General features: G+C 42.1%; 1 protein-coding gene across 5 annotated transcripts in view; it reads left to right on the top strand.

The window, feature by feature from the left end:
- Positions 1–14,434, top strand: part of LOC118514415 (Fc receptor-like protein 5) — a 49,182-nt gene extending 34,748 nt beyond the window's left edge. For all 5 annotated transcript variants that reach the window (XM_036061297.1, XM_036061298.1, XM_036061295.1 and 2 more), the window contains exon 7: positions 13,896–14,434. In XM_036061297.1, coding sequence (XP_035917190.1) covers positions 13,896–14,272 — 377 coding nt within the window. In that variant the 3' untranslated portion in view covers positions 14,273–14,434. The remainder of the gene's footprint in view (positions 1–13,895) is intronic.
- The last annotated feature ends 881 nt before the right edge of the window (positions 14,435–15,315 follow it).

The raw sequence follows: 15,315 nt of genomic DNA, 5'->3' as shown, positions 1-15,315 counted from the left end.
TGTGGGAAATTTTGAGGGATTAAGTATAAATATTAAAATTTTAGGTTTTATGTGAAATATTTATAGTTTTTCTTAAACTGAGGAGAATAAAAGTAAAAGATTTTGTGTTAAAGAATAAGTTGATAAACTGCGATTTAAGCTAAACACTCCAAAGCTCTGTATGCGTAAAAGGGAAAAAGCTACGCCTAAAAGTATGCAATTACGTGCTCTGTTTTGCACAAAGCCTATCTTCCATCATTTTAATTAATCTATTCTGCCCTTTAAACTGCCATTTTCAATCAATAACTTTGAGTAAAGTCTTATGATAATTTAAAATAAACCAATACGCTAATTTTTCTCCAAATTCCACCACTGTGCCAAAAACTGTCCGACAGCTAAAGGCACAGACTCAGCGAAGGTTTGCCCGTGTGCTTGGAGCAAACACCAAGCCTTGCCTTAGTACGCTAGCGTTCGGCACCGGCTGTATCGTGCTGGCACGGTGCTACCCACCGTGTTTCCGTGTGAATTTCTTCGAAACGCTCGCTCGAAGAAATTGCCTTGGGACTACTGCAATGCATCATTATCGGACACTTTGTGAAATATGAGCAGTGCAATAACATATGTTCGCTTTGGTCCGTGAGAGCCGGAGGGCGAAACAGGGCAAAAGATTGATGACGTAAAAGAGGGGGAGGAGAATAGGAGAGGGGGGCGGGCGCATGAAAGGAAGCCAAGGAGCATGCCGAGCGCTTGCATGGTGAAAGTCGAGCGAATAAAAACGTACGGGCTCTACTCCGAAAAACCTGGCACGTTGAGGCACTCGCCGAAGTATGTGTGTGTTAGAAAAGGAGTTTGTTTAAGGTTGTTTTATATCGTGAAGCAATGTTTTCCACAGCCTTCGGAAAGCTCACCGAAAACGAACGGTTGGCGAAAAGGGCACCACCCAAACAAACTTGAAGAAAAAATTCACATCGGGCACGAGTAACGGGAAGGTGGAAATAAATATACAATTTTCCTGTTCACATGTGCTCCGCCGAGTCATGTGTGTGTGTGTGTGTGCGACTCCTTGTTTTCGCTCCTTGCAACGACACAGCAGTGTATAATGGATTGCATTAAATTGGGTGTGGGGGGAATGTACAGTCGCATGTCAAGGGCGGTAAGGATGGCGAGAAAAGTCGGTCATGCGGAAGAAATTTAATTTCCTTCCACTTCCGTCACCCTAAAGCGACCAGAAAGTGGTAGTAGAAGAAGAAGAAGAAGCAAAAGAAAGAGGCCATCGAAAATGGAAAAAAGGTGAACAGGATAGGCATTGGGCAGAAATAAAAACAAGACACACACACGTATGGAATCTGGAATCGGCGTGTTTGGTTTCGCAGCATGGGATGGCAGCATTTGTGCCGAGCTGGTTAGCTGGTACCGTTGTGCGAAACTGTTGGCAACCGAACAATGTTTCTTGTTTGTTTGTTTGTGTACGGGGTGATTTTATATTTCACCGTGACATGGTGCAAATTTCCCAATCTCTTTTTTCGGTGGTTTTTGGTTGAAATAACACCCATGCTGTGGCTGCGATGGTGGTCATAATTTCGTGTTGACAAGGGAACGATTATCAATTTATGGCAAAAAAGTTAGGCTGTTTGTTTATCCAAATTTTAATAGATACAATAAAAAAACAACCGGTTGTGTTCAATACTGTTTATTTTAAAATGTCATACCGAAAACTGATAAAATCGCAACATGACATTCCGGTAACATACTAGATCGATAAACATTAACATCGATAAACATTAACATTTTATCGATCAGTGTTATCAGTGTTGTTTATTGGTTTAACTGATGTCTTGCTAGTAGAACCAATGCTCAAAATTTTACGCGAATAAAGTATGACCTTAGGTTAAACTAAAATAAGCCTGTTTTGATGTAGACAAGCGCATTTCAAAAAAGGCACTTAATAATAGATTTTCAGTAATTTCCATAATTTTTTTAAGACATGTGCTTCGCATAAGACATTCGGCTATAATTTAGAAAATTTTAATAAATGACTTAAATAATGAATTTATGAGAATCTTGCTGTTTTTAATCAAGCTACAAAAAGAATTAAAAAAACCATCAGGCCTTGTGCGACAGTGGCACCGGTCTTCACCTGCCAGGAGGAGATTCAAATCCAGAACGTCTCCCCGTACGCACCTTTCGAAGATGAAGTACCAGGGAAGATAAAGACCAATATGCCATAAGAAAGAACACAAATGAACTTAACAGTATGAGTAAAAGGTCAAATTTTTTACAACTTTCTGTCATGCAGTTGCCAATAATAAATCGAGAATATTGTATTTAAAATTGATTTTCTGAAAGTTGTTTTTGTTAGCAACTTTTAAACCAAAAACCTCTTAATTTGACCCTAAAAATCCATTCTTTAAAAAAATAAATTATCATAATTAACACTACGCGATTATTATTTTGACCACCAACCTGCCCACTGTGCCACCGTTACTTACGGGATCATTTCATTCTACCATAATCGAACCAGATTAATGCTGTAAAAGCAATTCGATTTTTCATTACATTCTCTCCCCTCTCTTTCTCTCCCTCTCTCACACACACAGACAGCTCCTCACTTTTTGCATTGGATTTCATCCGAACGCTGGTACGCTTTTGATTTCCGGCGCCGGGGAAAAGCGCAAAGCAGCAAAAGCCGGGACAAAACTTTTATTTATGAACTGTCTGTTTCGACACTCGTACCAACCGACCAAGATCGGTTTTTGAATCGAGCCCAGCTAAGTAGCAAACTTGACACTGCTACAAATAAGTGCGTTTGATTTAACTTTCCTGCTCAGTCTGCCCTTCTGCTCCCGACCATTCCCGACCGAATCTGTATTCACTTGAAATGTGCGAGGGAGCGACAAAAACTTTTCACCATTCAGTAATGGAAATTTGTCCTGGGCTGGGAGGGAAATGGATAAACACATTCACACAAGGCGTAGGCCTTCTTCTTCGATACCGATCAACCTACTTGCCAGCGAAACCGCACGCCAAACTTAATTCTTCCACTCCCTAATGGGTGCTGTCCGTGCATTAAACTTTGTTTCCCCGGAATCTCGTTCGTCGCACTTGAACTTGGCTTACAGCAATCGGGAAGAAGGGAACAGAAAATGACACCCACCACAGAGAGAAGGCCGTGGTTCGTGCTCGTGCGTGTGAAGCGAAAACGATAACTTTAATATTCCGACTTCCGACTGTAAATTGGGCCGCCAAAAGAGGACGTTGCGAGAGAGTAGCCAAAGTCTGTCCCCATTCGGATCCGTTTGCTGTTTTCGGGAGTGGTAAAACTTTTTAATACAACTCCCGATCTGTGCTTGCCCCTCTTTTTTCCACCGATTTTTGTGCGTCTATCTGTGTGTGTGTGTGGCGAACAGGATACAAAAGGCCACCAGCGAGAATGAAATTGTTGCCAAAGTTATTTTACACCGTCCCATCCCACGTTTCGGCCGATGCCGCTTTTTCCGGCACATTACTTCCTGGTTCGGTTTCGGGCTCGGTTTTATTTTATGATTCGTTTGTTATTTCCTTCGACCGTGGTGGCTGCGCTCGATACGTCCTTTTTTCCGGCTCGGGTGTGTTGGTGTTGAATCATGGCAAACGGATGGGCTCCATTTTCAGTAACAAGCCCAACACCCCTGCACACCCCTGTCGGTACAGCTTCCAGCGGGGAATGATTGGAAACTCCGGATAGAAAAAAGGAACGATGGGTTCCTGTGGGCCAACACTGTCAAAAGTTCACCCGTTTGGCCGGGATGAATTCCGGCGAGAAGGAGTGGTTTATTTTTTGTTGGCCCAACTGAAAGGCTCAGGAAATTGTTACACACCAACCGACTGCTGCTACTCGTTCCAGCAGGATGTGAGAAAATGAATTTCATTAATGCATTTATGGCGGTGCAATGAGGCAGAGCATCGCTGGCGTGAAAAGGGTGATGGAGATCGATGCACCGCTTCCGTTTGGGGCGGTTTGCCTGATTGAGAGTAAACTGCAAGCACTTGCAGTTTGGCGAGAAGAAGGGGTTGCAAAGAGTGCACTAGAAATTGATATAAATGTTTGATCGTTTTTGTATTTTGCTCTGCTGGCGAAGCGATGTGTAGAACGTTGGTGTACTGCACGAACGGAGTTTTTTTAATGGTGCCGCTTCACCGAAAATGGCCAGCAATGGAAGTTCAGTGTGTAGTTAAGGTGGATGAAATAAAATATTTCTAGCATTTTTGTCTGGTTTAAATTTTTTACCACTCTCACACTGCATTCTAAACGGGTTGTTTGAATTGTGCAAAGTAACTTGAATAACATAGCTTCATAATGGACGCAAATTTACTGTGCGTTCTGAGAAAGATTGTTGAGTGGATTTATACAATCTAGAATTTTCGGGAAATTTAGATAAATATTTGCGCTAGGAGAAAATCATGGGATGTCTTATTGAAAGGAAATCCGATAGAATTCTCACAGGCTCTCACAATATTGATAGTGTCGTAATACAAGCAAGGACTCATGGAAAAAAATCTAAGGAAAAAAAAAGCTTCTAAAAAAGTTTTGGAATGGCTTCAAACGTTAGGCAAGCAAATTGAGACACTTTTTTGGACTTTTGAAAACGCTCAAAGTATTTGCTCAAATATCAAACCCGAGACAATTTAGTAAAAATTAAGTTGCTTAAGATTGATGTCACGGAATGACTCGAAAACGACATTTGAGCTTTGTTGGGAAGCTGTTGACGTTGGTTTAATGTTTTGGAAACGTTTACAAAACGGCTAAATTAATTTATTTGTTATCATTTTCCGTTTTACCTTCTTACTTATGAGGCTCTACAACCACTTTGCAGTCTTAACGTTTTGCTGGAACAATCCTCGATACCGCCCACGGTTTAGCGCCATCGTCTGCCAATCCGTTATCCCGACCGGTCTGACGGACGCATCAACGCCAACACTCCATCTCAAATGAGGCCTACCACGCCTCCTCTGACCGTGTGGACGCCCTAAAAGGACTTTACGGCCAGGACGTGACCAGCTCACCGGAGCCTGGCGAGTCTAAACAAAGAATGGCGAGAAATTTGAAGAATAGAAAAAGAAGTTAGAAAATGTTTCTAAAACTTTCAATTCCTTAAATTTTGATCTAAATTATCACGAATTTGCGTAAATTTGTTATCCGTATTCAATTTTTAATATTTTTTTATTTTAAAAAATTGTCTTTTTAAGTGTGGGATACTATTTCTCATCTCTCTAAACATAAGTTCCGCATACATTACTTATCCCTCATCGAACACCATCACTAGCTACTCTCAAGTAACCTTTTTTCCCACAAATAGATAAGGTTCAAAGACACAAGAACTATCCCATCTTGACACGTTTCATTGACATTTTGCATCACATGAGATGACGAATGTGTGTGTGTGTGTGTGTGTGTGTTCCATTCTCACCATGACCATGAACTGCAAGAGATAAGAACGGATGCTAACAAGAGAGAGAGAGAACAAAAAAGAAAACGCAACACTTGCACACATCAAAGCAAAAACTATTTTCACACCACGTGGCATAAATTAAGCTCAAGGACCTTTTCCATTGCCAATCATCACCCCCCCCCCCCCTCTCCCTTCTCCACTTGTCCCGCTCCTCTCTGACGAAGAGTAAACCACAACCTGGCCGCCTCCGGAACGGAAGCACCGAACCGTGCACAGGACCCGTGAGTGATTTAACCTCATTTGAAGAGCTGTACGTAAAAACTGAACGAGGGAAAGCGTTGAACAACCTGCGAAACGAATTCCCCACCAAAGTGATAAGTGTGTGTGTGTGTGTCCCGGTCCACCCGTATCGGTTCGTTGCACGGGTGTCATCTTCAGTGTGTGCACTTTATTTCCAACCACGTCAACGCCCGGTGCCGGACCGAACGGTGGAAATGCATTAAGCATTCATTTGCCATTCGCATATTTTTATGCAGCGAGAGAAAATTAATCTCTTCCAGCTGAATGCGGTAAAGCGGGTTGCATTTATTGTCCTTTATTTTTTTTGGGGTACAATTTTGTTTCTTCCATCAATCGCGTTTGCCCTGACAGTTCGAACCCGTGGGAAAATGGACGAACCATTAAACGGCCATTGACTGGACGTCGAACAGTCGTGACCATATTCTTTTTGTCTGCTGCTTATGCTTATGGTTGTTTAATAATGTATTGCTGGAAAAAAGCGGTAACAGCTTCTCGTGTTCGTTGTTTCGTTTTATCCACTTTTACATCATTTATATCATTTTAAGTGGAAGTTGGGTTGTTGGGAAGTTCGGGGAAAATGAGCCACTTTTAATACCGACCGGATGGAAAAGCTTGTCACCTTAAAGCGTAAACTTTCGGTTGATGATGGACCTTCAGTTACATTGGCATTTAACAATTTTTTTAACCTCTAACAATTTGTTTTATTTGGAATTTATAATCACATTAAAAAAAACAACATTCATTCTATCCGGAAAATCTGTTTGAAGCCCCCGAAACCATCTGCCTGCTGTTAGCGTAATTCGTCAATCTGCACTGCGATAACCTTCATATCGACCAATCCATTCCGTTTCATGATCGGCAAAACCATAAGTTCGATGAACGTCGTAATCATATTACACGACCTCCGAGCAAGAAAAACTCCTTGCTAGCAAAAAAAAGGGAATGAAAAACAGGACTGTTAAGGGCATGCAACATCTGCAGTGGAAGCAATGTAAGCTCGCCTGGTACAATACACACTCCGTACAGATTGAATGGATGGTTTTTCCTAAGGCTGGGAATGAAACGAGTCCTTTGCTCCTTCCAGCACGCTTTGGCTGAGTTTCCGATTTCCATTCACTCTGTATTATCTTTTCACTTTTCCATCTTTCCCCTTCGGTCGAACAGTTTGTTGCTTCCGAATGCTTCCTTCGCAAATGTGAAGAACAAACGCGGCAAACGGTTTGTGCGGGCGGAACCGTGCGCCACAACAGCGTACCAAACACGACCAATAGGCAAAACCACAACTCCGAGGCCAATCCTTGGAGCGAGTCGGGGGGATGTTGGGGTGCGTATGCAATAAATTTTCATTTGTTGAATTATGTAAAATTAAGACCGTACGATGTACAGCCCAAGAGCACTGTCGAATGTGGCCTTGATGCGGTGTGGTAGGTGGAACGGATGGGGCGGGGAAAGGGAATGATGTTTTCCTACCCCGTTTCATTTGATGTTTATGATATTTTAGTTAAGTTCAAGCAATTTTCCAATGCCGTGCAAAAGGCACCCGGCCACTGGGTGGAGTGAATGGAATGGGTTTTGGCCATTTTATTCCTCACTGCCACTTGGCTTTTCGTTCATTGACAATGGGATAGTTTTGCGGATGGGAGATGTTTTTTTTTTCCTTTATGCTTTACAAGCGAACGAGCTTTTTCTACGATTCAGCGTTTGACAGCGTATAAACGCTGCGCTTTTTCGAGGGCCAGATTCTTTTCTGTTTTTTTTTTTGTTGGGCCAGTAAATATATGAGGCCGAATGCTTACTTTTTACTGCGTTTCCCACAAACCGTATTTAAAGTGTGTTTATGATGCGGGATAATATTGCTCGCCATTTAACACGTCTTTGTTTGTTACGACTTTTGGAAGTTGGTAAAAACTGGCAAGAAAATACTAATGACAAATATATGGAGACCATTTACTTTCTTTAACTGGTGTAAAGTTGGAGTAGTTCGTAAAAAATACATTATACTTTGGCGATTGTAAATTTAAATAAAGTACGATATAGGAAAATGAGCGAGGCTGCCTTGAAGTAAGCAATATGAAGAAACTTAAAAACATGTTTCACAGTATTGCATACCTTTAGGCGTTTACAGGTTGAACGGAAGCCTTGCTCCGGAACTATTTTCTCTTTATCAAGAGATTAAAATTGGTTCAATTATTTTCTAGTGGCAAAAGTTTTTGAATAAATGTTTTTAATGTCGATTTATTCGACAGCCGACAAGGGATCAGAGATTGTTTTTAATGTTATATCAATTAAGAAATAAGAGGACACGTAAACACGTAAACAAATGCTAGAAATGTTTGAAAAATACGAAGTTATGCCGAATTGTGCATAAATAATAATTTTTTTTATTTTATTCCTGATTGAGAATCATTAAAAAGTTTTAAGCATTTTTGAAAGTCAATTTAAAAGAATCGTTAAAAAAAAACAATTTATTGCATACTTTAGGCGCTTAACAAACGAGTAGAAGTTTCACGCCTTTGATATGGGCTATTTACTGAATTAATCGAATCTGATTACTTTTTCTACCCAAACGAACACTCTGTGAGGTTGTAAACAATTAAGAGCATTTTTTACAATAATTTCAGCCTTTCTTATTGCAACCAGTGCTCATTTATGGAACAGTTCTAGGGAATAATTTTGTTTATTATTTTTTTAATTTAAATCTAATCAGCATCACGAGAGGTTCACGTGCACATTTAATTATATTCACAATACCAATTAGTAATAAGTTTTAATAGCCATCGCGCATGTATGCAGAGCCCAGCAAAGGGCCAGTGGTCAGAACTTTTATCAGCGGAAGCTAAACGCTCGTAACGCTCTAGCCACCATAAATTGTGCGCTCGTGAGGAAAATCGGGCGTCCAGCACGGATGCTTCCCGTAGCCGTTACAACGATTGCTAACCTTTGAGGGCATGTAATGCAGTGTAACCCATTCCAGTAACGGGCGAGTAAAAAGTCACGTCGATGAAACGTGCACGAATCACTAGCGGTCACCAGAGCCAGCTTTGGAACCTGTACCGTTGGGAACTGTTGGGGACGTTCCCGGAATACAATGAGTGTGACCACGTACACGTCTTTCAACCGCGAAAGAACCGGTAACGACACACACACACACACTTCCGGAGCGCATTTGGAATTATCTCTCGGTAGTGTCTTGTCCAAAAATTTTGCGAAACGTGCTCCGGGAAACTATTGTGTAACATTCCCGGCAGACACTACCGCCGACAGTTCGTGGTGGTGCGACGTTTCCACTAGCCGAGAAGAACCAGCGGGAAGAGGGATCTCATATTTTACCAAAAGTTTAACGTCTTCGAGTTCTGAGGTGTGTGTGTGTGTGTGTTTTTTTTCGTTCACCGTGTGTCAAAGTGTGCAGGAGAGAAAAAGTTTCCGCTTTACGGTTTAATTTGTGCTGACGCTGGTTTTCCCTCCGCCGACTTTCGCGTACGATCCGGTTTTGTAAAGTAGATTACCCAGTTCATTCCGAGGGATGGTTCCGTGTATTTGGGCCAATATGCGTGAGTGCATGTGTGTGTGTGTGTGGAAACAAACATGACTCCCGCTCTGTCTGTATGCGCATAGTTTGCTGTAATTGATTTACTTTCCCTTCCGGAGGAGGATTCCGATGCTGGTAAAAGTTTATTTAATTACTTTTAAAACCATATCCACCGGTTGTTACACGGGCGCGCTAGATGTGTATGCAGTAGACGATAGTGCATAAGTGCGTGCGTGTGTGAGAGAAAGAAAATAAAGCAACAAACACTTTATGTGAATAAAACATTTCACACGGAATGCTTTTTTTTATTTTTGCTGTTGCCTCCAATCATTCTTCTCATTTTGCTTTGTTTAGACCGCTGCACTTGATGGTAGTAGATTGAGTTGCATAAAATTTTGTTGCAGCCTGCAGCAATGGAAGCAGCAGCACTCAGGACGCGTTCATATGGAGGAATAAAACTTCATCAACACGCATGGTTTTCAAACATTTACACACTTCATGGAAATCAAGAGAAAAAAGGGGCGATCTACAAGAGTAGAAGTGAACATAAGAAGGGTGCATGAGTTGCATGCTCGATGAAAATAAGAACAAATGTTTAAAAATTGAGATCGGATTTTTAGGGAAAAACTTTCACCGCTCCATAACGTATTGTTTCAGGGTGGCATGAACAAAAAAAAATCAGCGAATGGGCAGAAAAAAATATTGAGTGAAAATTGTTGCTTCTTAACAGGCATGAAATGATCGATAAAAATAGTCTAAAAATAGCATAAAACGCTTGAAACTCTTCTTGGGTGATTCCATTCCGTTTATGATTTAGAAGACCTCCAAAGAAGTAAACTTTTTGTTATGGGAAGCTTCCGATTCTCTGAAAATCGGAAACGATTGTGTATAAAACGCTTGAAACTCTTCTTGGAAGATTCCTTTCCTTTTATAATTTAGAAAACCTCCGAAGAAACAAACTTCATGTTATGGGCTAATAATAGGTTATGGCTCACTTCATACACACTTCTATTGTGGTTTTTATAGGATTCATTCACAATTACCATCTTAAACTTCTGGAAGCTTCCTATACTCTGAAGCATCATTTTGATTTGTTAAATATAAATTTACTACCAAATTTATTCGCAGGCAACTGCTTGAAAATGAACTTCTACACACCGTAATGCAAATTGCATACTTTTCGGCGTGAAACATTAAAACGCCATAAGCTATGCAATTTCATCGTTCTGCTTTATCAAATCATGTCCTTCTAGCCTGTTTTTCCTAGCAAAAGTTGCATTTTTATGCTCCAACAGCCTTCTTCCTTCACCCAAACGTCGTTGCGATCCGTAACATTGACATACTTTTGTCCCGATGCAGTCAAGCTCGACCATAATCACCTCCACTCACTTTCCTCCTCCACTCACTTGCACCCTAAACTTTCCGAATTGAAAAAAAAGCATCACTTTCTGCACGAGGAAGAAAGTTTCACCTGCTTTCTATTGCCTTTCTACGCCTTTTATCTTACACCTTGGTGAAAGTATAACCGAAACCCCCGCCTTGCTGGTCGCGGAAAAGTTCCTGCACGCGTTCCATCCCACCCACCCAGGACGAACCTGGACGAAACGTGTAAACGTGCTAAAGTGAAAGGTTTAAATCTCCCACATTCCCCCAGTTACGGTGAGGTGGGTGCCCATGGAAAGGTTAACCCTTTTATGTAAATTTTTCCTCTACCTACGGTTGCGACTTGTATTACTTGCTGTGGGGTAGGAAAGTTAAAGAATATATGGATAGCTTTTCCTTCTCTCTCTCGCTCTCTCTCTAGGGTTCCTTTGGGGGCTGTACGCAAAACCCCCGTTTTTTGTTGTCCTGCTTATCATTCTGGTCAAGTTATGCTCATGCTGCGTGAGTGTTGAATGTACCCTCCGGAAAACCCGCATCAAAGCGTATTTTCTCGACCTGGGGCGCTTGTGGGTAAAATTTTTCTAAATTATATGTATGTATGTGAGAAAAAAAGCTAACCTCGGATGAAAAATCAAATTCCCCAAGGAAGGATTCTATTTTTTCGCCACTTTTACCACTTTCACTCACCATCGATTCTCCTTTGTGTGCTACACATAAACATTCCCTGTAACGAACACACACACACGCATTGTCGTCCAACGAAGACGTTGTGCCATGTAGCAAGAAGCCACACCCTTAGAGCACGTGAGTCACCTGTGAGCAACAAAACAAGTGCAAAAGTTTGTCCCCGATACGCCGGGCGGGCCATCGGACGTTGACATGTTTACTACACGCACCCTTCGGGGAACTTACACCTTAAAATTCAATCAATTTTCTTGGCACCGGTCGCCGCCGTTTGGTGAACGCCGCAACAACACCCAAACACCTTTGACACTTTATCCGTCTCGAGGGAAGCAAAGCTCGAGTCGTTGATTGCTTGCATCATATCTTTACACACGATTGAGTTGTGCTTTGTGTGGCTAAATCTAAAGGGACGGGAAAGCTGCTACACGTTATGGTCAAGCGTGCCACAGTCGTGTTGTGTGGTTCGTACCGAAAATAAGCTAAGAAACATCAGCTCACTTAGTAATGAAAGCGAAAGGAAAAATACACACACAAAACAAAAGCAATGAAATCAATCTTCATCAAAGTCGTTTAGCAGTCGACGGATACATTTTCACGCCTTTTCGAACCAGCGTGGGGACATTTGGTGGCCTTGGTTTTGTTTGTGCAAAAAGTCGCCTCTTGTTTTTTTTTTGTTTGGTCAACAAGATCCGAGCGACAAGAATAACTAGCGCGCCTGATTTAAAATTGATGAATGTTTCGAACTTTTTCACATCTTGCCGGCCATATCTTACGGTCGCCGTTGTTATTGACAGGTGAACAGAGTGTGCCGTGACCTGAACGATTTAACACCCTGTCCCTGTTGTGGGTTTGTGGGTTTTAGGATGTTTTTTTTTGGGGAGAGAGGGGATGATGATGAATGATGGAAAAGGGTTCACGGTTTGTTGAACTTATCCAACAAGCTACGGAACACGGGCGGGGACGCTGTGTGCGCTGACGGTGCTGATGGTGACGAGACAAATCGTTTTCGATACATATTGCCTCAAGTGACTTATTGAAACTGAGAGACTGTTGGAAAAGATTCTAATTTATTGAAAAAGATTGTTAAAATAAAATCAGAAGAAAAAAATTGCTTTTGAAATTTGAAGCTTTTATGTGTAAGTTATGATTGGATAGTTAAAGTCTGTAAGACTTGAAAAATGTATAACAAAATATATATTCAATGCTGCATCGAATTTAACAAAAAAATGCCTATTGCATGTTTGACGCCTAAAAGTATGCAATTTGGAAAACTTTGACCACCATGCGCTAGATAACTATCCTTTTCTGTGGCTGGAGTCATGTGTATTTCGATTTTTATTAATGCTACATGGAATTTATCAAAACAATAACAAAAATTGAATTAATTCATATCAATAACTTATGTGATGCAGCAATGATGCCTAAATGTATGCTATTTCGATATCAAGGGCGTTATCCGTCACATCATATCGTAATTCAATTGTAGGGTGGACCTGTGTTTTTCCTTGCATTAAATGCTGAAACATTATTTTTTCTTTAAAAATAATATTTTTAATTATACTGCATTATAGAACATATATCTATTTACTGTTTATGTTACGCCTAAATGTATACTCATTACAGGTAACAATTGGGAAGCTCCCAACAAAGTCGAAGCACATGCGTTAAGAGTGAATTATATAAATTCATTGAAAAGCTGTAAAATGTATAGAAAACTTTAAAACACTCATACCTACACCACCTGTTCGGTATGTCGATAAGTCATCAGAATTACCAGATACCACAACACGGCATCAAACCACCAACCATCCAATTCTTGTTTACTGCAAATCGAATGTCATCATCGTCCGATCTGAACCGGCCCACTGGCTGCACACTTGATGCATCACTTCACCTAAAGCACCCCAAACTAAACGTATTCTATGCGCTTAAACGCAACGAAACGCAATAAGCCCTGCCTGTCATCGGTTCATCACAAATCCCAAAACTCGTTTTAACTCACGCCCCCAAAGGTGCCTTGCCTGGCTGGATTTCTGGCTATGGCCAAAGCACTGGGCACTTTTTTCTTATCCCACCGCTCCACATCCATTCTAGTTTGTGGTTTTCATCGGAAACCAAACATTTTCATTGTTGCATTCCGGTTCATTCTCCATTCTACCGTGCGGGTCGTGCCTGCGCGGGTAGAGTGAATGAACGCCATTCCCCAGGAACAATAAATCACACCGGAAATGACCGTCTGTCACAGGGTGCCGGTAACTGTGTTGTCAAATTTTTTGACGATTTCTACCAACCATCATCATCGTCATCAACAGCGTTCGGGGTTGAGTTTGTGTGTCCGACTAGAGCACGCTCCATCAAACGTCAGCAGTTTAGGGTTTTGCTGCTGTCCACGTTTATGTATGTGTGTGTTGGGGTAACAAAACTATTTCAAGTGACCGCGAGTAACTCTCGACATGCTACTGTGCTCAGATTTTTTTTTTCACCCTAATCCATCTGCATTGTTTTATTCCAAATATTTTCCATTTTGGTTTCTTGCTAATCGCTTTTCCCTTTCTCTCTCTCTCTCTCTGTTTGTTTTGTGTGTTTTGCAGGTGAAAAGCCAGCCGCAATGCAACATCCAAACAAGAGCCCGACGGCAACGTCCGGTGCCAGCGCAACGTCACTGACCGCATATCGGTGCGGTTGGTTACGGCCAACGGTGCACGGTCCGGGGGCCAGCACGTACGGTCTGCTGCTGGCGAGTTTGCTTCCTGCCACGATCAGTCTCATCACGAGCCTGACATGTTGGTCGGTAGCGTCACCGAGCAGCCCATCCCGACCGGCGACGGGCCACAAACGACGACGGCACGAGCCTTACCACGTCGCCACACGTCCCGGCCGGTCCGCACCGCACTGTATACTAACCGTTCTTCTACACTTCGTTAAGACTATCTTCAGCAAAAGTATTAAATTGTTCGATGTAGTTTAAAAACGGTCTCCCGGTCGGGCGCATCCGAACAGAGGGCCGGCGCCGGGTATCGGTCAGCAGCAGACATACGTATAAATATTTTGTACAGGTTTTCTAGCATTAAAATGTTTAGGGTTAATCTTTACGGGCAATTAAAGGGGTTCGGAGAGGGAGGGGGGGGAGGGAGGTGAAGTTTTGTGCGGTTTTGTTCAAACCGAGCTGCAAAACAAGAACAGAAAGTACAACCCAATTGCTGGCGAGGGCTTAGTGATGCTGGCAGTACCGGCGAGCGATATGACGAGTTAAGGGAGGTTCTGTGAGAAGCGAAGCGAAACACGTAGGGTCAGTGCGTTTGAGGCTATGTTTGCAGGGCAAATAAGACACACTTCCCGAGCCGTACCAGTTCCGGGTTCCTAGCGTCATCCCACGGTGAGCATGTTGCAGTTGCTGCAGGTTAACACGAGTTGCAGTTTAGCTTAAGTTGTAATCTACCGGTGGTATTTTTGGTAAAGATCTAAGCTAAATTGGTCAGCCATCAGGAGGGTCTTTCGTGACTTTCGGACAAGACGTTAGCATTCCAATTCCAGCACCAACCGTAATGTGGTTAAATTGTTTCAGCTATACTGCTTCCACTCAAACCCCAATCGAGCTGCACCTTCATAAAATCAATCACTTCAAATCGATCGATTAGTAAGACAAACACAATTCAAATCGATTTCAAATCGGGGGGGGGGGGGGGGGGGGGGGATTGAGAATCAATCATTGCGATGCGATTGTTTCAGCCCTAATCTATCTGCAATAGTTGTCGAACTTTGGGCCACAAAATTTGCTGGCTCAGTAAATTTCGTATTCCCTCTACCGACTCGACATTGCTTCGTCCCGCAGTCAAATATAGGCCCACTCGAGACCGGTTCAAGTGGTCCGCAGGGAGGTGAAAAACTTCATCATCATCATCATCATCGGCAACAGCGTTCACCCGCAAAACCCGCAATTGGCAAACAGGATAAAAGTATTTACGATGAAATATTGATTAAACAAACGGAATCCGTTCAATGCGAACGTCT

Source organism: Anopheles stephensi, chromosome 3 (genome assembly GCF_013141755.1).
Source record: "Anopheles stephensi strain Indian chromosome 3, UCI_ANSTEP_V1.0, whole genome shotgun sequence".
NCBI lineage: Eukaryota > Metazoa > Arthropoda > Insecta > Diptera > Culicidae > Anopheles > Anopheles stephensi.
The sequence above is the reverse complement of the archived record's forward strand: the minus strand, read 5'-3'. Positions and strand labels throughout refer to the sequence as shown.